General features: G+C 41.7%; 1 protein-coding gene across 2 annotated transcripts; it reads right to left on the reverse strand.

Annotated features, from left to right (window-relative positions):
• Window positions 1–660: 660 nt before the first annotated feature.
• On the reverse strand, window positions 661–26,639 carry LOC137196959 (vinculin-like). 2 transcript variants are annotated; one of them, XM_067609977.1, is made up of 22 exons: window positions 26,191–26,638; window positions 18,819–18,889; window positions 17,467–17,617; window positions 16,715–16,823; window positions 15,452–15,574; window positions 13,814–13,974; window positions 11,045–11,135; window positions 10,819–10,966; window positions 10,554–10,707; window positions 10,117–10,292; window positions 8,809–8,999; window positions 7,812–8,011; window positions 7,364–7,492; window positions 7,061–7,210; window positions 6,864–6,972; window positions 6,415–6,717; window positions 6,175–6,299; window positions 5,446–5,631; window positions 4,201–4,377; window positions 2,931–3,134; window positions 2,743–2,847; window positions 661–2,635 (listed from the first exon to the last, which is right to left on the reverse strand). In XM_067609977.1, the coding sequence occupies exons 1-22, from the start codon at window positions 26,356–26,358 to the stop codon at window positions 2,489–2,491; spliced, it is 3,378 nt and encodes a 1,125-aa protein (XP_067466078.1). In that variant the 5' UTR covers window positions 26,359–26,638; the 3' UTR covers window positions 661–2,488. The 2 variants fall into 2 exon arrangements, with proteins under 2 accessions (XP_067466078.1, XP_067466079.1); XM_067609978.1 differs by lacking the exon at window positions 4,201–4,377 and having other exon boundaries at window positions 26,191–26,639.
• Window positions 26,640–26,837: the final 198 nt, after the last annotated feature.

Raw genomic sequence — 26,837 nt, forward strand, 5'->3', positions numbered from 1 at the left:
TGGTCTTTTGGCCAGTCTGTCACTTCAGTCCAGACTGAAATATCTCAACAAATATTGAATAGATTGCCATGAAATTTTGTACATTTTTGACATTTGTGGTTCCCAGAGGTTGAAAGCCTCCATTTTGGTCAGTGACTTTTTACCGAGTGCCACCAGCTGCTCAAAGTTTTCAGTTATCCAGTGAAACATCTCAAAATCTACTTGGTGGATCGGCACAAAAATTTACACACATTCTTGGTTCCCAGAGGATGTTTCCTAAAGTCTCAGATGATCCATCCAGCAGGTCTACTTGTATGGTTCAAGGTGTAATATCTCAAAAACTATTGGATGAGTTGCCATGAAACTTGTACAGACATTCATGTTCCCCATCAGGATGAATTGTCACAGGTCAGGTTTTCAATTATGCCTAAATGCCTGTAAAACTAACGATTTCCATTGTTGTGTTTAGTGCCAATTAGCAAATGTTAGCATGTTACCACACTAAACTAAGATGGTCTGACATTAGGATTTATGTGAAATCACTGCTGAACATCTTCACAGAGCAAAACCATTAATCTTGTATTGATTACTGAAATACAGCTAATTTAGTCTTGTTAAACACTTTTTTTTAATGTAATGGTGCCATTGATTTACTATATGAAAGCAAATTAAGAGGCCAACTCTAGTCATCATTATATTCTTTTATTCTTCCAAGGCACAGCAGATGTGTTGGCAGGGCTAGAAGCTATCAGAATACATTCAGGGCGTGACACATCAAGTACACACAGGACTACACCCTGTCGCTCTCAGTGAGGGGTCACTGACTGCTACATGCTCAGTAGGCCCAAATAAAACTGAAAATGTGGTTAACATTCGGTGCTGCTCTTTGGAGCTCTGTCCCTAACCATCGTGGGCGGCTCACTAATACTGTTATGTGAAGAGGCTCCACATACACACACACACACACACACACACACACACACATACAGATTCTCCATTTAACAGTTAAATTTGCCCAGATATTGTAAAAAATATTTTATAAACTTGGATGAAATGCTGTATGAGGAATGGAAGCAACTGACAGAATAAGAAAATGTGCATTCATAGATCTGGCTGCATGTTGAGTTACCAATCAAAACACTGTTAATAACTACAAACGAAAGCTGATTTTAAATAGTTTCCTGATTCAGATCTAAAAAAAACAAACAAACTAGACTGGTTTTACATAAAAAGGTTGTTTTTGTTCACAAACCACCTGGGTTGTCTTGAAAATGTGTGTTCATATGTTGCGTCAGAGCGTTCAGAGTGGGACTACACATGGAGAAGAAGAACAGGATGGCTGTCTTAAATCATAGTTTTTTGATCACTTTTGATAAAAATCTCAAACAGTTCAACTGTTTGGGATTTTAGTGCAGAAACAAAGCACAACACGTATTTAAAAAAAAAAAAACCCTGTAGAAAATAACAGACCTCAAAAAGAACTCCAGGGTCTCCAAAGAAAAAAAGTCCTGCCATGTTTGCTGTTTTTAATAACCTGGATTTAAGTGTTTAAAGAATTTACAGTAATGTAAAACAAATCCTTTGGCATTGTTCACTGTGAAAGTTAAATAAAGTTAAAACAAATAACTCCAAACACACATTAAAACATCACAACTAACCTTGAATTATACCTTACTGCCACACATACTGCCATACTGTCAAGTGAAAATCTAAGTGTCAACCTTCCAGCAATCAAGAAAACCATAAATTCTTTTTTTCAAATTACAGTATATAATCTGTTTTAAACTGTAACATCGCCTAAGAGTCATAACACTTTAAATCCAGAAGACCTTTTAGTTCTTCAAGTATAAACATCACCGGACAGCAGTGATGATGTCTCACCTTTGAATTCACTGGCAGATCTTCAATTAAGAACAGTGTTATCACTAAAAGTAAACATGACGAGAGGAGAGCTTGTCAGCCCAGACAAGGCTCCGCACTTTAGTGTCAGAATCAGTGAATAAAGCTCATAGCTGAGTGTTGTCCATTAAACAAATACTTACTGTATATACAAGAGACGATAAGAAACTCTCACCGACAAAATCAAAAGTAAATGTCCTCTGAGACATCATGTCTTAATGTCATATTTTTGCCTTTTAGAAAATAGAAAACATTTTCATGCAAAAAATATATATACCTGGGATTTGGATAAACTCTTGTAACACAACATACCAAAAATATATATTAAAAACTGTCTCCGATTAGCCTGCGTGATTCCACAGTTACAGATAAAGGGAACTGGAGAGCAAAAGCTGAACTCACTCCAATAAATGAAACCTGCTTGGTACCAAATCGTATGTTTCCTGGTACAAACTACAGCGGAGAATGGATAGAAATCGCCTGCAGTTGTCTCTTTGAAGAGGTACACATGTTCACTAGTAATGAGTATGCACATTGCTACTTTTACTCAAAGTATGTGCTATCGTATCGCCAAGTTGAGAGTGTGACTCCTTTAATTAACCGGGTTTGTTTATTGGTACCAGGGGGTCTTGCGTACCCAGCGGAGGGTGAATCCTGCATCTGTGCGGATCTTGATGGAAGCTGCTTCTGCTTCTCGGACAGTTTCTTTCACCGACTGCATCAGATTCTGAGCATTATGGACCAACATCTCTGTGGCCTGGTCAAGGAGACATTTAGAAGTGAAGCAGTTAGAGGTAAAATAACAACAGAGACAGGACAAAATGAAGACCAGCCAAAAGGGATGCACTGATTTTGTGAGTTTACCTGCTCTGACTCCTCTTCACTAATGTTGGTTCGTCCCAACATGGTTGCTTTAACAGTAGAGAGGATCTTCAACTGAGTACTGATGGTAGGGATCCGCTCACACACCTTCAGAAGGAGAAACATTTGTAAATTATTTTCCATACAAGACTTTTCAGCATGTTGTTGTGTCTGCATGTGTGCACCATCACCTGCAGCAGGTTAGTCCTGATGCGTCTGTCAGTGCACTGCTTGGCCACTTCTTTAGCCAGTCTCGTCACCTCGTCCGAGGCCTTGGCGATGTCCTTTGCGCACTGAATCAGCGCTCGTTTGTTCCCACTGCCGCCGCGCACCAGCCGAGACATCTCTGCCATCAGCAGGGCCATCCGCTTGGCTGCTGCGATGATGTCGTTACCCTGCGAAGAGGAGGGATGGTGTAGAGGGGGAAGCAGTGAGAGCTGTGAGCAGGATGCTGGGGAGAAGAGTGTGGCTTTGGATAATAGTTGAAAATGCAAAGGAAACATATTTTATGTGACATGTTTCCACTCGCTTTTCTGATAATACTGATTGTAATATAATAAAAAATAGTGTTATTGAACACATAAGCAAATGCTAGTGTTTTTTTTAATGAATTTGAATTACAAAAGCAAAACAAATACTAAAACTACAAGCATTTTTTTTTAGCAGAAAGCTGCATGCAGTGACAGTGCAAGTTTCACATTCTTCAACCCTCATGGGAAAGGATAATTATCAATTTTACATCCCTGTTTTGGAGGGAAACAGTGTTGAGACTGATCCAATTCTCACCGTCTCCCTCACATCACAGTCAGCTTTAGGTTAGTACCCATGAGGTGACGTTCACAGTGGGGCAGCGATCAATACACACCCTGAGACTAAGAAGCAGAAGCAGGTTATCAGAGCAGGCAGGCAGTCTAACGTCAAAGCTACATCACCCAGAAGTCTTTGGGGAAACTGTCATCCTTGGCTTCACAGGTTGGCCAGACAACGAGAGATTGACAACAGCGATAACAGCGAGACAGAGTGACTGGCTCCTCCTTTAAACCACTTTACCTAATCATGAACATAAGGGAGGGACTTGTGAAGCCAGTACCAGTTTATCCACGTGGTGCAACAAACAAACTTGCCATTCCAACAATCCTCGACCTTTAGTGCAACTTTAGCATCGGCATAACCGTGTGTCTGAGTGTGATGCAACAACCATAAAACAGCAGCCACAGCTGGTTGGAGGTTTCCATGGTAGTGGCAGATGCAGAGCTCATCGTTCGTACAGCCACAGAGACTGTCAGCTAGTACTCCATGAGGGTGTTTCTGTGTCCTGCAGGGATTTCCTTGTGTGGTGTTTGCATGCATGGATGTGTGTGTGTGTGTGAGGGGGGGTCAAACAGCTGGGAGCTTTCTGTAAATACTATTTGACCCCACAGCTGTTTGTGTGTACATCCATGTGCATGTATATGTGCAGACCTTGCTGGACCACTTGCGCGCCTCCTGGTGGAGAGACTGGGCAGCTGCCAGAATGGGTTGATTGACAGGCTGGTTGGAGGGCATCATCAGCAGTTCTGGCTCATAGTCATCCTCACCATCAGTAAACTCATCTTCATCATCTACCTCCCTCTCCTCTACTGCCTCCTCATCCTCAGGCTGGGTGGGGCAGGGGCGGGGGGGGGATTGTTGGTGGTGGTTGGATGAGGATCGATCGGGAGGGGAGGGGAGGGAAAGGGAGGGAGGCAAAAGGGGGGGAGGGAGGTGGAAAAAAAGGAGGAATGTGGAGAAGAAGGGGGAAGGAGAAAGCCCAGGATGGAAGGAAGCATGGGAAAAGGAGGCATTTAGTACAGTATGAGAGGCACTGGATGGAAAAACAAGAGGACAGGAGATTTACAGGAGGGAGGAGAAGCGAATACAGGCGCTGTGAAAGAGCAGGGACAGAGAGGGGAGGTGGAACTGCACGCACAGGCAAAGATGGTATTGGTGGGGGAAAAAAGTGGAAAAAAGGAGCTGGTTTGGGCAGGTAACAGTTGGATGCTGTGTCCTGCTCTGAGGCAGGTCTAACTGTAACTAAAACCAGTGGCTGGCATCCATCCTTCCAGTATATTTAGAAATAAAGCAGCGTGCTGGGAAAATGGGTGTCATTACAAGACACGTTTTCTGCCTGGTTTCCAAACACACCTCTGATGCATAGATCATGAAACAGGTGTGGAAAAACTGTCAGGAGAGCTACAGAGGGGGGAAATGGTTATGAACGTCACAAATAGAGAGAGAGGGCATTACTCCTGGATAATCACACAGCTCCTCCACACAAAAACACTTGGACACACACATACAAAACATACATAGACGCCAAAAGGGATACGAGTGGAAACAAACACAAAAAGTCTCCTTCCTCTTCTCTTCTACTGAAAAGGTGAAGCTGGATCATCTCTCCACAGATGAGCTTTGTGGACTGTTTCATATTCTTTTTGCATGTAAGTGTGTATGTGTATTAAACCATTAATGGCCAGATGACAGTTTCAAGTTTCCCTCTGAAACTGGAATCGAGCCACTGATGTCAACTTTCAGGATCAACATGATTTCAGGAAATTCAGATATTTACAGAATAAGAAGAATTCACTTAACCACTGTTCAAGTTTATTATAGTCAATCAACAGAGAGAAAAAGAAAAAATATGCAAACTGTATATTTCTCTGTGTGTGGGCGCGTGTGTGAACTGACCTTGCTGGACCACTTGCGAGCCTCATCGTGCAGCTGTCTGGCTGCCACCATCATGGGCTCGCTGAGCACCTCTCCAGCCTTCTGCTCTGGGAACTCCTCGTCCTTTTCCTCCGGAGGAGGGGGCCGAGGGGGAGGTACCTCGCCCTCTGGCAAGGGCGGCTTGGGAGGCGCCTGCTCATCGCTAACCTGCAAAATACACATACAGACACACGTATGTTACCTAACGATAGTTCAAGAAGAAAGGGGAGTGTGAGAGGTACAGCGGATATTTCCGCATACATATTGGGGCCTCAACTGCCATTTTGGTATTGGTGTCCCAGTGTTTCCTTTTTTACTACGCTGCATGCACCTGATTGCTAAAACTGAAAATGTTCAGTCTGAAGTTGATTCATGCAAAGACTGACATATGTGATACCCACTGTTAAAATATTAAAATATAGGTATTTGTTTTCATTTTATTCAGTTATCGTAATCTTTTATATAAGTATCCAAAAATACGCACTTGGCAAACACACAGTTAAACCTTAGAGCTGCACACTGTAAATACTCTGCTGCTGTAGAAAACTGAGTCGCTCCACTGTAGCAGCAAGCAGCACTTCAAGGGCACCTTCACCACAACTGATGAAAAAATATTTTTTTCACTTTCTCCATCTATATTAAAACATTAATTCACAGTATGAAGGTCAATGATGGGTCCTTTAAATCTCAACAGTGGATATGTGCGCTTACATGGAGCTGGTCTAGGTCGGGAGGTGGAGGGGGGAAGTCAGGCTCCTGAGGTTGGAAGGCTTCTCTGACTTTTCCAACTGCAGCCAGAATCCTCAGACAGGAGTCCAGATAGGCCTTCTGCAGAGCTGAGGAGGAGAGGAGCCAGGAGATCAAGTGTGTGAGCAACAAGTGGCATAAAGTGAGATAACAAGGTGTCATTCTGTGTCATAAAGTGTCTTGAGCATGAGTTTATTCCTGTACCTTTATCTTGTATGTTCCCGGCCACCGCTTTAGCATCCATCACCATGGGTGAGATGGTGTGTGAGAGGATGTCTGACGCATGTTTCACAGTGTCTCTGAACCGCGGATCCTCAGAGTTCTCCACTTCCCTCTTAGCCACCAACAGGACCCGGTTAGCTCGTCTTGCTATGCTTGTTGCCCCGGCAACAAGCATTTGGGGCTGAACATTCGCCATGGCAACTCTGCACTTGTCGATGTCTTTCTTTATGGCCTCCTCAGAGGCATCTAACAGAGATTTGGTGTCTATGGCCTCATCCACCAGACCTGGGGCCACAGAGAGATGTCATGTACCAAATTTAACTCTTTAAATGTCAAATCTCTCAAGTTTGGAAAAAAAAATCTATTCGTTAAAAACAAAATGAACAATTTCAAAATGTAAAGTGACATAAGGAAACATTGAGAAGACTCACCTGTGAGTCTCTCCACATTGTCGATCCACTGGTTCTTCATGGTGTCAAAGTGCTCATACGCTGCTTTGTTTCCAGGATTCTTCAACAAGATACGAGCAGCTGAGGTCACCTGGACATCAAAAAACATGTCACAGTCAAGACTCCCGCTGCTACATATTTCATCCATGCGTGCAATCACGAAGAACAAACAGAAGCACCTGTGGTGTGAGCTCCCGGGCATGTTTAACAGCAGCATGAATCCCCTCTACTGTAGTCTTATTGGCTGTTCCCACAGCAGCAGCCTTTTCTGCGGTCGCCCCCAACCGACCTGCGTGGGTCTCAAAGTTTCCTGCACGCTCATCAAAAACCTACAACAAACATTAACATTAGTGTAGTCAGACTAAAGACACAATCATGCTCTTTATTTAGGCTCCTTTTCTTTACACACACACACAACATTTAGATGCAGAATCTGTCAAAAAGGGCTGAATCACTGTAACAGGTGTTTGTCCATTACTGACCTCCTCTCTGTTGGGGGCATCAGGAGGAGCAGTTGCAGCCACAGCCAGCAGCTTGATAGGGGTGGTGGTGTCACTGAAAACATCTGATACTTCCTGGGTCATCACCTCCTGCATATGCTGCCTCAGGTCCTGGTAGAAGCAGAGTGTATTATTATCCACCAGGTGGTGCTCTGCACCAATAATTTCAATCATGAACTAGCATGTGTCATATTTATGCATCAAATATTCCAACCAAGACTCCTGTTTTTTTCTCCTGTACCATGGCATCAAATTCTATAAAAATTTATGAATTCTGCATCATTTTATTCACATTTCCCCAAAATTCAGCCTATATATGGGATATTTGGAAACTTCTAAAATCTCTACCAGAATTAAGAATTAGTTCAATGTTTGGCTACAAAGCATGAGTTTGTAATGACAGCAGGGATTAATGAGGCTGTTGAGCTACCTTGAGGCTGTCCTGTAGCTGTGCGGCTGTCGCTCGTGCGTGAGGCGCCTCAGCTTCGCCCCTGCCAGCCATGTCTGCCAAAGATGTCATCAAGGCCTCTGTCCGGTCGCAGCGTCCAGTCATATCCTGGCGATATGGGCCTAACAGGCCTCCTGCCAGCCTCCTCCCTTCTCCAACCATTCCTCTGATTGCTGCCTGACCTGAGGAGAGAAACAGGTCAGAGGTCATTCTCACGCCACGTATGTATACCTGATATCTCCTTGCTCTTCAATATAAACCAACAATTACAGGTCCTTACTTAGACATAAAGCTAATTGTAACTTGTAGCACATCTGGCACTTTTTTTTTTGGTTAACATTATCTATGAGTACTTAGAAGAGGGGAATACTGGCAGGGGTGCGAAATGACTGGTTGTAAACTAGAGAACAGGATGATGTATTTTGTGATACATGCTGACCTAAAAAAGTTTCTAGGAAGTCATTAAGTAATATGTATTTATAGAGGTTGGTTGTATCTTCTTAGAAAACATAAAAACAGCAGTGTACCTGTGTTCCACTGTAGTCTCTCATACTCTGCTCCCATAGGGATGCATGGGAGAGAACAATCAAATGACAAAACAGAAATGTAGCAATAGGCATAAAACAAAGCATCAAGAACAATACAGTGCCTCCTGAATGACGAAGTCACGGTAGTCATTCAGTGATTAATGTTTGAAATACATCACTCTGGGAATTTAAGGAAATGGCATTAATCATCAGAATCATCAGTGCGGTTATTCTTTAACGGAGACACGTGGCGGTGTCTCATCCTTTCAGGATCCTTTAACTGCCAGCTAATCCACATAAAAAAAAAGACTCCCAGGTGCTGCCATGACCACTTTCAAACACTCTCCATCGCCCACGTACGCTAACAAAAAGGCACAGAAGGTCAGAGTGTTTATTTTTGAACTAAACTACTACAGCATCCCTCCCCAGGGCTGTCATTCAATCCTACTCACCTACTCCTCTGTCGTCCACTCCAGGGTTGTTCACCCAGCGGAGGGCTTGCTCCATCTTGCCCTCCAAAGTGACGGCAGGCTTGGCTGGTCTCATGTTGGCCACAGCCCGGTTGGTTTTGGACTGCAGGGTGAGCAGCGCCGCTCCAATCTGCTTTGCCAATGCACGGGCCTCGGGGCTGTCGCCTTTACCCCTGAGACAGCAACAGATTAGAGAAAGATGATTTGAGGGGTAAACAATAAGACGCGTCAGCCATGTAGTATAGAAACAAGATGTTAAATACAGACTTAAAGCCCATTAAAAGTTAGAAGTGGCACCAATCCAGTGTTAGACACCATCCTTAAAGGGAAATACCACTGTCAAAGGCTGATGCCACTTGTCCACATTTGTCTCCTGTACCCATAAATAAAGATAAAAAGTTTGTATTGCTGATTTCTACTAGGAGCACAAGTGTTTTCCACAGACATTTCTGGTGCACATTAACATTAATTTAGGGCTCTTGTAGCACAGTTCACTGTAATAAGTTTCATTACCACTGACAGATCCAAGGCCAGAGGAATAAAATAATATTTATGTTCTGAATATGGCGCATGAGTTGGAAATATTACAGACTTCATGGCCATGTACAGTCTATCTCTATATTATCATACAGTGTTATAGATCTAAGCCACATATTATAAAAGTACTATCTCTTCCAGATTAGAAAATGCCTCATTATCCCAAAAATCCTTCTGTGTTCTAGTACAGTCACACTTCTCCTTTTACAGATCAAATACATAGCTTATGTACAAATCTGGGCAAAAGTTGGTTTGCTTTCGCATGTTTATGTCTGGTTCCCTTTTATGGTTAATAAATGCAGAGCAAGCTCAGTACACAAAATATATTCCTAGCAGTGACTCATCTTGCTGTGATTCACTGGACTTTAGTACCATTTAAGAACAAACTTGCTTTCACATCAGAAATTATGAGAAACAATTAAAATATGAAATTCAGTAGATCAAAGTTAAATGTGGTACTTCCCTTTAAGTTCTACACAATTTATAACCCTCAAACTGTTAACCGACCCTCCACAGTCATTGAATGAGCACCATAACCACATCCACACCATATTCACAACAATTTAGAAACCTTATTGTAGGGCTGATGCCCAAAGTCGATAGGCAACAACATATTTTCCAGGCAGGTAAAATATGCCAGCTATTGGTGGCATGAGGTTGCAGTTTGAGCCTAGAAAGAGAGGGTCTAAGAATTACATAAAGTCTTCACAAAATCCTGTTGGTCATGCATGTGTCCGAGGACGGAAAACGCACTGTTTGCGTAGCTCCACGAGCCTGGCGGTGAGGCCTGCGATCTCGCTGATGGAGCGCAGGATGTCGTCCCTCTCTTTGGGGTCTTCGCACAGATCGGCAATACGTTTGGCCTCTGCTAGTAACGCTCTGATGTTCTCCTCACCCTCAGGACCGCCGTTAGGATCAGCCAACCAGGCCTAAGTCAAGTACAAAAACATCACAAGGACAGCCAACAATTTGTAGAGACTACTAAGGGTTAAAGGTCATTGGACAGTTTCTATTTTAGGCATTTATTCATCCATATCTATATTATAACGTAAATTATAAAGTTAAGCTTAAATTCTTCACTGATATTATAAACACACAGAACAAGAGAGACAGAAATAGTGCTGAGAGAAAGTATCATTCACTGGGGAAAGAGTTAACACGGATCACTGTGTTGTTGTCTTTTATCTGACCTGTGCAGCATCCAGCCTCCTGGCAATGGCTTGCTTGGCATTGATTAGAGCCTCTAGTTTGCGTGCAGCACTGTCCACTTTGCCAAATAACAAGTCTAAGCCTTGTGAGCACTGGCCTGCGCGCTGCACACACCCTGGGGTCGGGCCCTGGCCTCTGTCAGAAACGACAAACACATATAGCTGAAACATGGCGGCAAAATACATTACATGAACACGGGGAAGTAAACAGAAAGAAAACTCACATTCTCTCAAACAAACACGCTACCTGACTCGAAGATCTGCGATCTGGTCTGTCATTTGTCCAAGAGCCTTAGTGGTTGCCAGTATATCCTTCCTCTCCCTTCCAGCACACAGCTCGCCCACCTTACCAGCCTCATCCAGTATCACACGCAGTGCGATCTCACCGGGGTCTCCTGGGAACACATCACAGGATGAGATTGTGGAATAAAATCTAGAGAGCTGATTGACTGAGAAAAAGAAAACACAGTTACCTGGCTGTCCATGGGGGTCTCTGAGCCAGCTTTTAGCTTGTGCCATCTTTGACTCAATCAAAGCCAGAGATCTCTTCAAAGCCTCCATATCCTGAGGAGAAAAAACACAGCATTGTGAGTAGCTTTGTCAAAACAATAGTGGGCTTTTAATAAGAAGGTATTTTACATTACAATGTTCTGTACAAATAGAGTTTTCAGTTATTACTTTAGTCATTTTTAATAACTAATTGATTGCAGTTATATCGATAACATGTTGCTATATTAAAAATAAGTTCTAGGTTGCTAGTTTGTGAGCCTACAACAAAGCATAAAGCTGGTGTTACCTTCCCTTTTTTCATTTCATGTCATTTTAAGCAAACATTACTAAAACAGGAGTAAATAGTGAATTTGCAACGGGACTATTTTCAGCTGTGGATGAATACACAAAGTAAATATTTTCCATCACCAGGGATAAACTACAGGGACAGTGTTCATTGTAATTAAGGAACATGTCAGTCAGTGTGTTTTTAATAGTTTTTGGACAAAAATGGAATAAGGAGGTGAGAATAAGGGGGAATCCTACGACAACCAGAATGCATTGCGTGCGTCTCGTCCAATCAAACTGACTCTACTGATGGTGTGTTCACGGCCAGCAGAGCACCAAAGACAAAGTTAGTGCAGTGTTATATTTCTTTATTGAGGCTTAGTTTCATTTAAAAAATGTTTTTCCTTTTCAAGTCTGGATATATTGAAACGGTGTGCAAGCAAACGTTCTTTCCTTTACCTATTTTGGACTATGATGAGTTGGACCGGATTGTGGTCAAAGCTGAATGCACACAGTCACACAGTCCCTGTTGTTCTGTTCTATATTCAGAGTTAGCAAAGTCCAATATAATATTCTGTCAGAAAACAGGTTTACCAAAGCACAGCAAAGTTTGTTGCAGTGCAGAGTTTTCTGTTCTGTTTCCATCTGATGATCATCACCGGACAGGCACCGGTCGATGCTGCAAAGCTACCCCAGCTGCAGCGCCTCTGTTTCAGCTGCGGCTGTACCGTAGCTCTGGTGGTCACTTCCTCATCAACACTCTGTTTTGTCTACTTACACAGCGTGATATTTGGCCTCATAAGTTGAAATAGTAGCACCACATCTCTGCTCCGACATTATATTGTAAAGCTAGTTGTTTGTATGTCTTAGTGTTCGTATCACAGAGAAACTCAGCAGGTGAAGTCAGGCTGCGGCTGTAAAGTTGCTCTGGTGGTCGCTTCCTCTTCCAGATTCTGTTGTGTCTGATTCAACAGTGCAATATTTGGCCTTGTATCATGAAACTAGTTTTGTTCCAAATATACTGATATTTTAAAGCATTTAGTAGTCAGGAGTGTTTTAGGAGACCCACATTTTACCGTCCTTGAAGGCACCACTACAGAAAATGAGGAAATGTAATTTGTAGTCTGGCTGATCTCCAAAGTCCGCTGGATGATGCGTTTTGTGTCACCTTGCAGACTTTTGCCAACAAATGAGTGGGGAGCTCTGGGTGCAGGCAACATTGTTGAACATTGTTCATTTGTATACACAACCCACATTGTAATGATACAATGCTGCTTGAAAATCTGCAAATTTTCCCTTTAAGTGGGATCAATAACAACTCACAAATTTTGGTCAGCCCAACTAATTAACTGATGTGTGTGCATTAAAAGTAATAACTACTGATGCAAAAAGGGGAAATGTGACATTTGAATGACCTACTTACAGCCAAAATATCACACACTCTTTTATCTGTTTATACCAGGTGGAGAAAAAAAAAAGGTCAGAGGAGAATGAAACGCATAAGTGGAACCGTTCAATACAGCCCATCTATAATGTATGTGTCTGGACATCAACCAGCTCATTTCTATAATTCATGACCTGAGAGGAGGACAGTCCTCGTTTGCCAGCAGTTCCCCCACACACTGACAGGGAGTGCTTATCACAGCTCATACACAATAGTATGCGGTATGTCCACAGCAAGCACACACACACACACAAACACAAAGAGAGATCATTGTCTGAGCTAGTTGTGTGCAGAAAAAAAACATGCAGGGTAACAGGTTAGACTAGTGAAACAGATCTTAACTTCACCAGTAAATGATCTCATGGCACAGTCTCTCACTAATGTACCCAAAAACATTTCCAAGACAGTTTATTCGGCCCAAAACAACATCTTATTGTGCTACTTACAGCTCTATTACTCAGTAAATGTGAGCAACAAGAGAAAGAAAATACCCTGATTGAAAAAAAAAAGTTATTTAGCTGAAACACTTAAATAACTGTCATCTGTTTCAAGCCATTTCACTCAAATGGACATCAAGAGACAAACAGATGCACATGTAACAATAAAGTGATGAAGTACACTGTATATATGCAGTACATCATCACATCAACAGTCAGTGGACTAAAAACACATGACACTGTTAAATAAAAGCAAGACAGATACAGAATATATAAGCATGAGGACATATTCCCTCTCTCTCTCTCACATACACAATTTGCATGCTGGAAACTGCAGAGGGGGAGAGAAACAGGCTTACCTTCTACAGGGAGGAAAAGAATGGAGGAGAAAGGTAAAGAAAGAAAAGAAAAAGAAAAACCAGGAGTTATACTAGTGAGCAAAAAGAAAAGTGGACACAGAAAGTAAAGAGTGAATTCTTGGAGAGTATTTGGTTTAAGTATGTGGGGATTTTCTAAGTTGTTTTTTGAGATTCAGGGTGTAAAGTGAAACAAATCAGAGTTTGCACGTGCAGCGCAGGTCATACCTTGTTAGCCCAGGCATCTTCGTCCCATGTGGTGAGCTGTAAGACTCTTATGATCTCGTTGATTTCGGCGCTCATCTTTTCAAAAGTAAACCTTCTGTTCCTCTCGGCCTCCTCCACACCAGCACCTCGACTACTCTTGGTTGCGACAAAAATCTTAACAGCTAAAGACAGAAACACGAGAATCATAAAGAAGTAGAGGTTCATCACAAAAATATAAAACTGTTCATTAAAGCCAGTATTTATTTGGCGTCCCCACTAGTCGTACTATTGAAAAAGATGGTGTCGCAAACAGCAATGTGATGAACAAGCTTAAAAAACACAGACACTGCACCAGGTTTCACCAGAGTAGTGAAATTTTTCAACAAACAAAAAGTGCGAATAATGTGAAACATATAACTAAACTATACAACAATAATCACTTAAACTTCCATACATGGTGCCTTTGAAGCTGCATTAAATTATTTTTCTGCTAAATGGGAGCAGAAGAAATGAGCCATAAACACAACACTGACATATGACAGTTCACTTTTTAAGTTGAACTGGCGAACACGTTAACAAACAGTTGCTTACGCACAGCTGAAATACACCAGACACGTGTCGTGTGGGTTTTTCTAAGTGCTACACAGACTCCGTCTCCATCACTGCGTGCATATTGAGTTTTGCCAAGTGATAATGCAGTTGGTTATACAGGGTTTGGAAATGTAGGCTAAATTAACTGGTACTGATTTAATTAACTAAATTGTTTTAACTACAGGATCATGGATACACATTTGATTTGATTGATTTATATTAATGTGCAATGTAATATGCTCTGCTGAGTCACATTGCCTCTGTTACAGCGAGGTATCTATTTTCATCATTTTTAAACAGATTGTATTTGTTTTTTTGCACAGTTCTAAGTAGTTTTTACCTTTTGGAGGGCTGCGTAGCAATGCGTAGAGAAAAAAAACAGACCAGCCACACAAAAATAGAGATGGTGGTCAGTGCAGCAACTTCAGTTAATTATAATGGATGCGCTCTGCTACGGCCATGCTGTGACAGATGTGTCGCGCTGTATCCGTGCCTAGTGTATTTTGGCCGTTACACATCCAGCACACATGGAGAAACATTTATGTTTCCATCTTCCTGATGAAGACCTACATTGACTCTCCTTTTAGTGCTGTTTTTGGTGCTGCTAAATGCTCCACTATGTTCACCATCTAGCCATTAACTTTTCTGTTGTACATAATTGTTGGTTTGGTTTTGCACATAAGATTTGTTGACAATAAGAAAAATATAGAAAATTGCCAGCCTCATCCTTTAATATAAAAATGTTGATTATAGGAACTTTAATTTGCAAAATGGGTCATGATCTTGCAAAACCAAAGGTTTGGTGCAACTTACTCAAACATTACATCCACAGAGGAGCATCAACATCTGAATGTAGAGCTGTAACTGTGCTCTCTTCTTTGTTGGTGCAGCATACAGTGCAAGAGACGGCAGCTTGTGGGCGGTGCAGCTAATGACTGTAATTATCAGCGTTGCTATAACAACTGTTGGATGCTCAGTGACCTGCTCTTTCCTGCTACTGTTTCACTGTCGTTTGCCTACACAGTCATACACACACACACACACACACACACACATACACACACACACCTGATATAAGGACAGGCAACAGCTCTTTGACAGTGTTCATGGAGTTGACAAGCATCTGTCTGTGCTCTTGGTGCGTCAGCTCCTGCTGCCTCTCCTCAATCATCTTTGACATTTTGGTCATCCCTGAGAGAGAGAGAGAGACAGAGAGAGAGAGAGAGAGAGACACAGAGAGAGAGAGAGAGAGAGAGACAGAGAGAGAGAGAGAGAGAGAGAGAGAGAGAGAGAGACAGAGAGAGAGAGAGAGAGAGAGAGAGAGAGAGAGAGAGACAGAGAGAGAGAGATGGGGAGAATTCATTTTCCTGTCTAAGTTAGAGGTCACCAAAATCAAACTACTCTGCAAGTAGAATACAGCAAATGGTCGTGACTTTGGGTTTGACGTGGGTTAGGCCTCCTTGAGTGTGTTCACCAGCTGAGTAGTTCCAACACATCCAAACATATCACTAGTTCACGAACGACTGATCTCATACAATGACAGCATCAATCAAGTGTGAAAAACCCTTGGCGTCAGATTTCCCCCAGCTCATTATGCCACAGTGCACTGACAACACAATTGACCTTTTAGCTCTGATGATAAATAGCCTGTTTACGGTCTTGCTCTCCTGCCAGGCTGATCCTTAATCACAGCGTCTTAGTGTCAGAGGAGCAGCTTTAGTTTTTCATTGCGACAAGTTCATCTTTAACCCCTGAGAATAATCTAAAACACGGGTTGATGTGCATGACTTTAACATAAAAAAACCATCACCACTGATGCCAAATGCTGTGATGCATTTGTGATAGCTTTCTATTTTATCTGCATTATTAAGCTAAAATTGGTGATCAGTAGAGTTTATTGGATAACAACTTTACTCAAAATGTGAAACCTTTGAGTAAAGTTCTCTGATGTGTTTGTTTCTAAAAAAATATTGTGCACGACCCCAATGCAGGTAGAATAAGATGGATCTGCCCACTGAAACCACCTTTACACCTCCCTAAAACAGGCATATTATACTGTCAAATGAATACACCATAATTTTCATTAAATTAAACAGGGTTTCTGTATATATTATGAGGCCATTTATGACTGGCTTGCATTGGTAATGTCTAAACGCTCCATTAAGACACCCTTGTTTTCTGAGATATTGTAATGAAAGCTGCAAAAAATATTCTCATTCATTCACAATTCTGGTCCTCCCTGTCAATCAGTTTCACGCCTGAGTGTTTAAGTACAACATGCTTTGAATGGTGCAATTCCAGGTCAGAAGATCAGAAACAGTTCCTGCTGACCTGGTCCCAGGTTCTTGGTGTAGGTGATGAGGTCCTCCATGGTCTCCACCACTTCAGCTACCGCCAGATACTCTAGGATGCCTTTACACACACGGATAATCTTACGCACCTAAGACATGACACGGACATAATCACAAGCAGGTGAAATATTGTACACAAGCATAAAACAAAGAGTGATAATGATTAGAGATAAAACCTATGTGCAAGTATAACTCTTTTATTGTGAGAGAAATATTCAATGTGTGCATGAGCCTTTTTATAGACAGCATTAAGTTACCCTGGTGTGTTTGTGTGGTGTCTTTGTCTTTGTGCGTGCGTGTGTGTGTGTGTGTGTGTGTGTGTACAGTCTTGTGATGTGTGTCTTGTGACTGTGAGAAGTTGCTCTTTCAAAAATGAGGCGAGTGATGAGACATGGTGAGCATAATCACGTGCACAATGTGATTCCACTTATGGAGTTGCCATCAAACATCCAAAACACCCAACAGCGAGCTTGTACATACCGTAACCTCACACACACACATCCTGAGTTATGACAGAGGGAAGTCATTTGATCCCAGTGATTAGATCTGGCTGCATCTGAGACTCTATTACAGACTTGCTTGAAGCTGGGTTCCTTCTTCCTGTGTGCAGCTATATAAAGCTTAATTTCCCTGAAAGTTAGTGCACCTCTGAAGCAGGAGTGACTGTGATTCTGACATACTGAGGTAAACACACAAACACACACACACACACATACACACACACACACACACCTCGGCCTCATCAAAGGTAAGGAGCAGGTCTGACGTTCCAGACAATATCCCTCTGGATCCATCGATAAGGTAATCTCGTGCAGGAACAGAGTACGGATCTGCCTTCAACATCTGAGCTGCCTGGACGAGTTTAGAAGACGAGTTCTCCACCCTGAAACACACAGCCAGATTAGCACATCAAACCTACAGTAGCACATACACATTTACACACATTATATATATAATATACACACATTTACTAATAACAGGAATTTATCACCTTGCAAATGAGATCTACCAAAGAAAATTAAAGCTGACAAAGAAAGCTGCTCTCCAAGGCACAACATATGGTTTCACGGTTTACAAGGTGTCATATCAAGGTGATGTCGTGTATCAAATTTGAACAGATTTTCATTATACAGTTCTGTCCCCTCCATGTAAAAGAGCAAAGATACTGTCTCAGTTAATTCAGTTTAGAGTTTGTTGTGGTTGAAATTATGTAAACTTCAACTCATTTATAATATGCAGATTTTCAGTTTAACAGTGTTAAATTGGTGAAAGATCTGCGCTTTCATGTTCTAACTTAGATTAACTGTTGCTCAGAGATCAATGATCAGTTTAGCCTGAAGGAGGTGATGGATTTTAAGAGTGCTTGAATAAAGCCAAGTCCCTACACTTTCTGACCCCCATTGGTTGGAGTATCGATGGCTGCTGGTTCATCTATTTTTAGGTGGGTTCACATTCCCACATGCCCCCTCCTAAGCCCTGTGAGTGAGATTTATGGTGTGCTGCCCCGTGTATGTGTGAGCGAGCTTGACAGAGCGCTGTGTGGATCTGCTTGAGATCTAGACTCCTTTCTTAAAGCTAAAATTTGACGGCAAAAAAAAAAGTGACGACAGAAAAGGAAATCAGGGAGAGAACAAGCCCTAAAAATATGATATTTAATGCACAATAATGACCTTAAGACTGCCTGAATATACATCATAATGCAACACACATACACACGAGTAAACACAGGCTGATGTCTGAGTCCCTGGACTGCTGAGTAGCAGCTCTCAGCCAGCACCCAGAGATCATGTCGGCTCTTTGGATGCAAGCTGGAAAACAACAAACAGCCTCTCAGCGGTCTGGATGCTGGAGCTGGACAGTCACCCGGCCTCTGACAGCAGTGCGGAGGCCTCAGAAGTGGCTCTTTGTTGCAGCTGGGAACGCAGCCACGTTTCCTAACATTAAATTGCCTGGAATCCTCTTTTTAACAAGTTCTCTGTCTGTTGAGATAAAGTGGATTTTTTCCATACTTTTGACACTGGGCATTTATGTGAGTGACAGTGGGCGAAGAGAGAGAGAGAGACAGAAGTGATTCAGAGACTCACTTGATGAACGCAGGAGGCATATCTCTCTTCATCAACTGGTCCTCAGTGGTTTGAACAGTTTCCTTCCCAACCTGTGACACAAACAAACACACATAAATGGAGCATTTGTTTTATTATCATTAACCGCAGCAAGACAGGAAATTATTATAAAGTATTGGTGGCAATTCAAGTGACCACTATTAATAGCCTGAGGGGTGAACGGGTGTGTATCAATTCACACCTATTTCAACCATGCGTGCATGTCATATCTTTCAGGCTTCGAGGGAAAGCAGCCCGATGCACGCTCGGCTCAGGTTGACTCTGTTATTCTCTATGAGGGCAGGTCGGGGGAAAGAGGTTTATGCTGCTCTAATTTGACCCAACAGTGACTATTGAGACCAAACACCCACATGTGATCAACAGCTGGAGGTCTGTAGTGTTGATTTCTATCATCTATTCATGAGTAAAGCTTCAACAATGCAGAAAATGTTTGGTAGGGGTGTAATGTTTTTTCACAGTGACTCAGGCCTGGTGAAGTTAAATGTGTACACTTTTTTTACTGAGCAAATTGAACTCGACAGTCACAAGTGTGTGTACTGATTTTTCTATTAGAGTTGCTTGATTATTTCCCCCAACTACGCCACACACTGTTTTCTCTCTAGATGAGAGTCGAACAGAAAATGTTAAAGTCTTCATGCCATCGAATTTATTTCAGCACACTGAGCAGCTTGATTGAATTTCTCTGTAGACTTCAGTTGCTCACAATAAATATACTAAACAACGTCAAAAAACCAGCCAATCAAACGTTAGATAGATAGAACATAGAGCATTTTTCTATGAGATTCAGTTTATTTATAAGAAACCCTCTCATCTCTACGGTGACTCACTAATGAGGTGATTTAAATAGAAATAACTAATTTGACTTAACCTTTCTTTCTTCTTTATAACTTCTGTATTGAAATATTATCATATACAATATATATACTGTATATATATACTGTATATCATTATATATCATATTATTATGATATTATTACATTTTGGGAACAGATAAGACTTATAATGTTGTATAAACTCAAGGGAAATTCTGAACAAAAGATATATTCTGTCAGCAAAATATGAAAATATGCACAAATTTCAATTTGTCAGTCGACACTGAATCAGCTAAACACTGTTGACAATGAAATGAGTTCAAGTATGGGCATTGACTTAAATTAGCATCTTTTTTCATTTCATTTCATCAAACTCACTACATTTTCTTTCATGCCAAAGCTCATAGAGGTAGAGTATGCTACACGCTCACACACTTGCATGCTTGCACACTGTCAGCACACACACCTAAACACACACAGATACACAGCAGGGTGACACTGCTCACTTCTTTTGCAGATGTGCATATCACCATAGTGATGCAGCTGGCTGGCTGAAAAAACAACATGGCTCCAAAAACCCAGGCTCTCACACACAAAACACATCCTACAGCACACACAAACACAAGAGCATGATTACACACACACACACACACACACACACACACACACACACACGAGATGCAATTACAGTGAGATGATGAAATCAGTCTCTTGCTGCTGCGTTGATGAAAGTCCGTTAATAGACTTTCTGGCTCCAGAGACTCAGGAAGCAGCCATCATACAACTAAAGAACACTGACCTCCAATCATCCAGACCTCCTAATGTATGATTTATTTATGAGATTTTACACACAATTTTGCAATTAAAGCCATTTTATGCTTCTGTATAGTCTTCCTACATCAAAATACAGCAAGAAATCCAATTTCAGCCAATATAACTCCACTTTATAAAATACATTAATAGTTTATATAATTATGAGTTAATTTCATGCAGTATATATTGCCCTTGAGTCTTTTTTCATCTTTGTGCAACTAATGTACATAACACAAAATAACTAATTTTAAAAGGGTCCAGTCAAGCTTCAGTTTTGAAGCATGAACTTGAACTAAATGTTCAAAACCTTTAATCTGATTCTGCATCAAAGAACAACAAAGACAAGTTCTACTTGCAGTAAAAGAGACAACATGTAAACATAATATTGAGAGAATGAACTTTTACATGTATGTCATTACCCTTCTACTGTTTCTAAATGAATGACATTTCTTTTATTTCTACTTATAAACTTAAGTTAACATAGATCTAAATCTGTATGACACTGTCTGTCTGGCAGTGTGGTAATTTGTCACTGTGAAACATTGCAATGAATGTTCAAAAACACTGTGAAGATAAGGGGATACAAGGAACATCTGAGGGCTTCAGTTTAACTATCTGAATTTCCTTCTTTAAAAAAATGTAGGGAGATTCCTGACTCCAAAATTTGAGGAATGCAGCTCTACGAGTAGAGCGCAGCCTGATGAAACCTTCCGGACAACCTCACTCTTCCACATCAGGTGACTGATGAAAGAGCTGTGTGAGCTCCAGCGTTTCCTGTAAGCAGCAACGCTTGGCATCGATTATTCAATAAATAATTAATGTGCAGTTAAGTGGTTTGCTGGACACGAAGCGTGATGTGTGTGTGTGGTTGTACAGCCTGAATGGTGTGACAGCTCTAGTAGGAAACAGACAGCTGCCAATCAAATGAACACAAACCGCCTGCTAAATCTGCAAAATGCCCCTAAAAATACTTTTTGATTAGTTTTTAATATATTAATATTTAATATATGTATTAGCCCAGATTTGCCAGAGACTTAAGTTTCAAAATAGATTTTTCCAGCAGCCAATTCAATTGTTCAGAATCTATCTATTTATTTTATTCGTAAGGGACTATGTACAGTAAATATAAATATTACCATTTGATGTACATGTGCCAGAGTTAGCTTAAATTGGAAGGTCACAATTAAATCATATACTCTATTACAGTAAATGTTAAGTAATGCAGAAAAGAAGCAATCCTGCACATGTGTATAACTGTACCAAGCAATTCTTATCTTAAAATCGTATCTTAAAGGTGCCTTACTCAATTTTGGCCACTGAGGTAAGAACACCACAACAAGCTAAAAATCACAGTATCAAACATACAGAACAAAATAAGCTTTCATTTGGAGTCATCTCAGTCCAGTATTCACTCTTCTTTTAGATGCTTTTGGTCTCTATGAACTGCTGAAAGGAAATATGACTCTTTAGCTGCTGAATGCTCCACTATGTTCACAGCTAATTGCTAAATTTGTCTGTCTGTGGGGGCAGGTGGTGTACAGTGGTTCAGAGCTTTTTTCACTGAAAACAGCTGCCTGCTGCGACTGTAAACAACTCTGAGGAGAGCAGTGAGAGTCAAGGCCGCAGAACCAAAACAATGAGCTGAAAGACACTAAAACAATACCTAGAGCTGAGAGGAGCTGCAGAGTTGGGTAATAATTCTCTGTGGGTTCTTCACTTTGTTTAACTGCTTTAACATCACACATAGTCATTCAATCCATTGTTTATACAAATATATTTATTAGCTTTAAAGACATAAATGCTAAATTGATTAGCAAAAATGGAAATCAAGTAACTGATTTATCAACAAATCTTTTCAACACTTGACAATACAATAAAAAGTAAAAAGTGCTGTAATTTTGCGACTATTTATTGATGACATCAGCCTCGAGTAGATTTAAGGCAGACTGAGAAGCAGAAGGGATGTGTGGACACACAGCTGGAAACTCATCCTGAGTCTGCCAGTGAACAAGAAGTGATGGCACAGTTTTACATGGGAGACCAGTCTGAGGACAGTTGGTGTGTTTGTGTGTGTATATAGGGGAGGGGGGGAGGGGTGGATGGACTGGGAGGGTTGGCAGAGTCTGGTTTGAAGACGCCAGAGACACTTTCCCTCCCTCGCAGGGTGCTGGCATCCAACAGACAGGACAGTGGCTATTTCTCCTCCTCTCTCCATCTTGACAGATTTAGTCGACAGTAAGCATGGGACGATACGAAAAATTTCAAGTCATCATTATTCTAGAGAGAATAATCGCGATTCAAGACATTATCATAAAAATATGCTTAAAACTCTTAAATAGCACTAAAACATGCTGTAATAATGTTACCTTACATTATGTTAAGAAACAAATATTTTATTGCATCACAGATAGGACACACATCTTTTTTAGTGAACATCCTTTTTAGAGAAAAACAAACAAACAATTTCAAATAAGGTAATCATTCAGCTTTTTCAAGTCACTCATGAGAATATTCAGGATTATCCCAATAATGGAAATTCACCACAATCAACTTATCATGACAATTTGTGAGTGTTTTTATATTGTCCCATCCCTAGTCGGCAGTTTCACTCCTCGCATCCCTCCCTTCCTCCATTTCTCCTCTGCTCTGTCAGTGTGCGGTTACTTAACTCTTTGGTAAATCTATTTATTCCTTCCTCCCCACTCCCCCAGACATACCCAGGATCTATTTTGCCTCCTTCAGGAGCAGATACTTCACAAACACCACTGAGGCAGCTCCTTCATCAGCACAACTTCAGCAAACTCAAACTTTCTACCAAATACACCAACAGCATCTTTCAGATCTTTAGTTGAATCAACCCACGCACAACCTCTGACAGATTGAGACTGACACCATCTTGTGCGTGTGTGTGCGTGCCTCTAAGTGTATCAGTGACCTAGTTTTTAACGTACCCCCCACAGCCAGCCCACCCTGGACGGGGTTAACAGTGTAATTGTATCAGTGTGCAGTGGGACGCATGTGGGGATGGTGGCTGTATATCTTAAGTGTAGAAATGAATCAGCTTTCTAAAATAAAGTGTATGCTCTCAGAAGTGTGTGTATTTGAGTGTTAGGTGTCGTTTACGTCCAATTAAGTTTGTCTACCCAGCAACCAGCCACTGCTGATTTTACAAGCAGCGTCCTTAAGCTCCTTTTGTGCTCTTTCAGCACCTCCTTGTCAACCACTTCACTCTGTCTCTAAACTCTCACTCTTCTATCAGTTATCAACACAACTACCTAGTCATCATCTCCTCTTCAGCTGACATTAAGCTGGTGTTGTTATCCTAAAACTCTTAAATCGCCAAAGATACAAAAGTAAATGCAACAAAAAGGAACCAGTTAAGAGCTGAAGAGAGATGAGGGCCTTTTTTTTAACTTTTTCTCTCTACTTTCCATAGTGTTAATCTTTTTTCCCTCCCTCCATCCCCACCAAAATATCCTCTGTCCGACACTGTCCTCAGCTCTTATCCCTCCTTGTAGCCTTGCATCTCCATCATCTGAAACCCAGTGACATGCCCCAGGCTGCTATTAGCTTCCTTCTGTTTGCCGTCTGAATGGATCAACTGAAAGGATCAACGAGGACAAGCAGATTAGGAGAGAGACAGAGGAGGTGTTCCCAGTAGCAACGGGATATCAAGGACTCACTGTTGTCGGATGGCATCGCATACAGTAAAGATCTTTCATTAAGACCCGCCACGGTGTTTGAGTCCAAACTGAATAGACCTTTTCATTATCAGTTAATGAGATATTTATCAAAATGACCTTATGTGTCCTTGCTCAGTAGGATAGGATAGGATACCTTATTCACTGTAAGTTAAAGATATTTTAAAGGAACAATTAAAATAAACAGTGTAAAACTATTTTTCCTCTTAGCAAGAATACTGACTATCCATTCACATATATTCCAAGTGACATCTCCAAACATCTGCAAATCAAACCATAGCTATCTGGACGTATTAATCACACAGTGAGAAAGTGAGGAACTAAATTTGTGTTTTTGTGTGAGCTGTTCCTTTAACATTCATGACTAATAAGTGAGGTTTAGTTTGCAGTTAGTTCTCAAAGGTTTTGCACAGTGATATTTTATATTCTGTCATAAACTGAAGTTAAATGGCTTAATTTAATCTTTTTTCATGTTTAAGAGGACAGATGACTTTAAAAAAACATTGCAAAACTGAATATTCCAATCTTTCCCGTGTTAATTTGTCCCTCTGTCTTCCCCTGAAAGACCTAAGTGAAGAATAAGTAGGTAAAATCAATATATTTTTAACTATTTTACATTCTGAGTAATTCTATAAAATGGATTTAGCCAGTTAGTTTCATCCTCTCTTGCAGTGAAACCATGATCCATGCATCCCAGCATCACATTCAATAACAATTTAAAGCTTTATTTTAAACAGACAGTTCAATTACGTGACAAGAATCTTGTTTTTTGCAGAGATCTGGCCAGACTGAGGAGCAGCACCAAGATTATGATTTAAGCATTGTATAAAACTATGACAGATTTTTTACATAGAGGTGAGAACAAGATAATACTGCCAAACTGATCAACGCAGAAGTAGACACAACCTCTTGACCAAACACAGCAGACAGCTCCTTCATGAGTCAGAAACTCTGCATTAACAACACAAACTAACTTCTTGTCTGCTTAGCAGTATCAACAATGAAAGTGTAAGTGAGCGAATGAGAGTTTCCATCTGTCTGCTGCTGATTCCTCCTGAGTGAGTGAAGCCCAGTTGCCCTTACATCAATAACAACGACCCGGATCAGCATTAATGGTGTGTCCCGTATTGATTTTTCCAGTCTTTGCAAATACAGACATCAGTGTCTGACTGAACTTCCTCCTCTTTGTACAAAGTCACCACTTAGACTCAAGATGACAGAAAAGATGAGACAAGGGAAGTGAAAATGACTGCAGGGGTCAAAGATGTTGGAAAAGAGAGAACGAGGAGAAAGAGTAGAAGATGAATGGAGGAGGTGGGAGTCTGATAAATGACCTTTCTAGGATCTTTCTACTCTCTGTGGAGGTTGTTATGTTCTTAAACTCATTGTTTTAGATAAACTGCAAATTTCTGTGTGTGTGTGTGTGTGTGTGTGTGTTTGTGAAGAGTGAGAGGCATCCTGTTAATTCAATCAACACTCATTTCTTCCGCCCCACAAACTTCATTGAGTTCAGCAGCCATCTGATTATCAATAGGAGCAGCAAAGTTTGACATGTTGTTGTGCTGCTTTGTGTGTGTGTGTGTGTGTGTGTGTGTGTGTGTGTGTGTGTGTGTGTGTTTGTGCGCACAGACGCGCACTGAGGCGCACAAAAAAGAAAAAAAAACGACTGCAGGAGCTCGTGAAACACGCATGAGCGTCAGCTGGGTAGGCTATGGCAGTTTTATATCATTTATTGGCGAGCAAAGATCAAGCTGGGACTGCCACTCTATACAGAAGCAACATAAGAGAACAAAAAATAATAAATCATTGCTTTACATTAAGTGCGCCTGCAGGACAGGACGGTGAACTGCTATATGCCTACTAATAATCTGTGACATTGATTGAATAACAGCTAGAGTGTCAGAGCAGTGACTGCACCAGTGAGTCTCCAGAAATGAAGTTTGGGTGATGGATGACCCTGGATGCGGGCACTAGTCTGTGCCATTGAGGTTCAAACTCGGGACTCACCCGCACAAGGTTGCTGACTGCCGCCTGCACCGCGGCCACCGGTACCGTCAGATCCGGGATGGCTTTCCCGTCCACCTCCCCCTCCTCATGCATGATGACCAGGTGAGAGATCTGCTGGGCCACCGGCTCCAGGATACTCTCGATCGTCTTGGTGTGAAACACCGGCATCGTGAACGACTTTTACCGCAGCCCTGACAGAAGAAAGGCGGCCGGTCGCTCCAGCACAGAAGATCCCCCCTTTTCTCTCCTCTCCTCGCCGCTCCTCTCCTCGCCGACACAGGCAGGAGGACAAATCCTGGGTTGTCAAGTCCGACCCCTGAGACGAAACCTTCACGCGTCTCTCCTCCCGGTGTGCACCGTCTCTTCTGGTGGGCACCACGGCAAAGACTGGACTCAGACTGTCGGTGTCCTCCGGTGGGAGCTACCCAAATCGTGACAGAAGGAATCACCGCCCTCCGCCCAATCACAAGCGAAGAAATACAGCTGGCAAGCGGGTCGGTGTTGGTGCGCACTGACGCTTTCCCTGCACGCACACACACATCACGCACACACGCACACACACACACACACACACACACACACACACACACACACACACGCTGCAAGTGAGAGCTCTTCCCAAATTACGTCATGCATGCCAGTGGCCC

Source organism: Thunnus thynnus, chromosome 14 (genome assembly GCF_963924715.1).
Source record: "Thunnus thynnus chromosome 14, fThuThy2.1, whole genome shotgun sequence".
In the NCBI taxonomy this organism is placed as follows: Eukaryota; Metazoa; Chordata; class Actinopteri; order Scombriformes; family Scombridae; genus Thunnus; species Thunnus thynnus.

What these genes read in the sequence shown, in the direction of transcription:
- LOC137196959 (XM_067609977.1), bottom strand. Translation starts at nt 26,358, where the DNA reads ATGCCGGTGTTTCACACCAAGACGATCGAGAGTATCCTGGAGCCGGTG. An exon ending in CAGTCAGCAACCTTGTGCGG is followed by an intron (nt 18,890 to 26,190) that starts GTGAGTCCCGAG and finishes TTTGTGTCACAG; the next exon opens with GTTGGGAAGGAAACTGTTCA. An exon ending in CAATGTGGAGAGACTCACAG is followed by an intron (nt 6,718 to 6,863) that starts GTGAGTCTTCTC and finishes CTGTGGCCCCAG; the next exon opens with GTCTGGTGGATGAGGCCATA.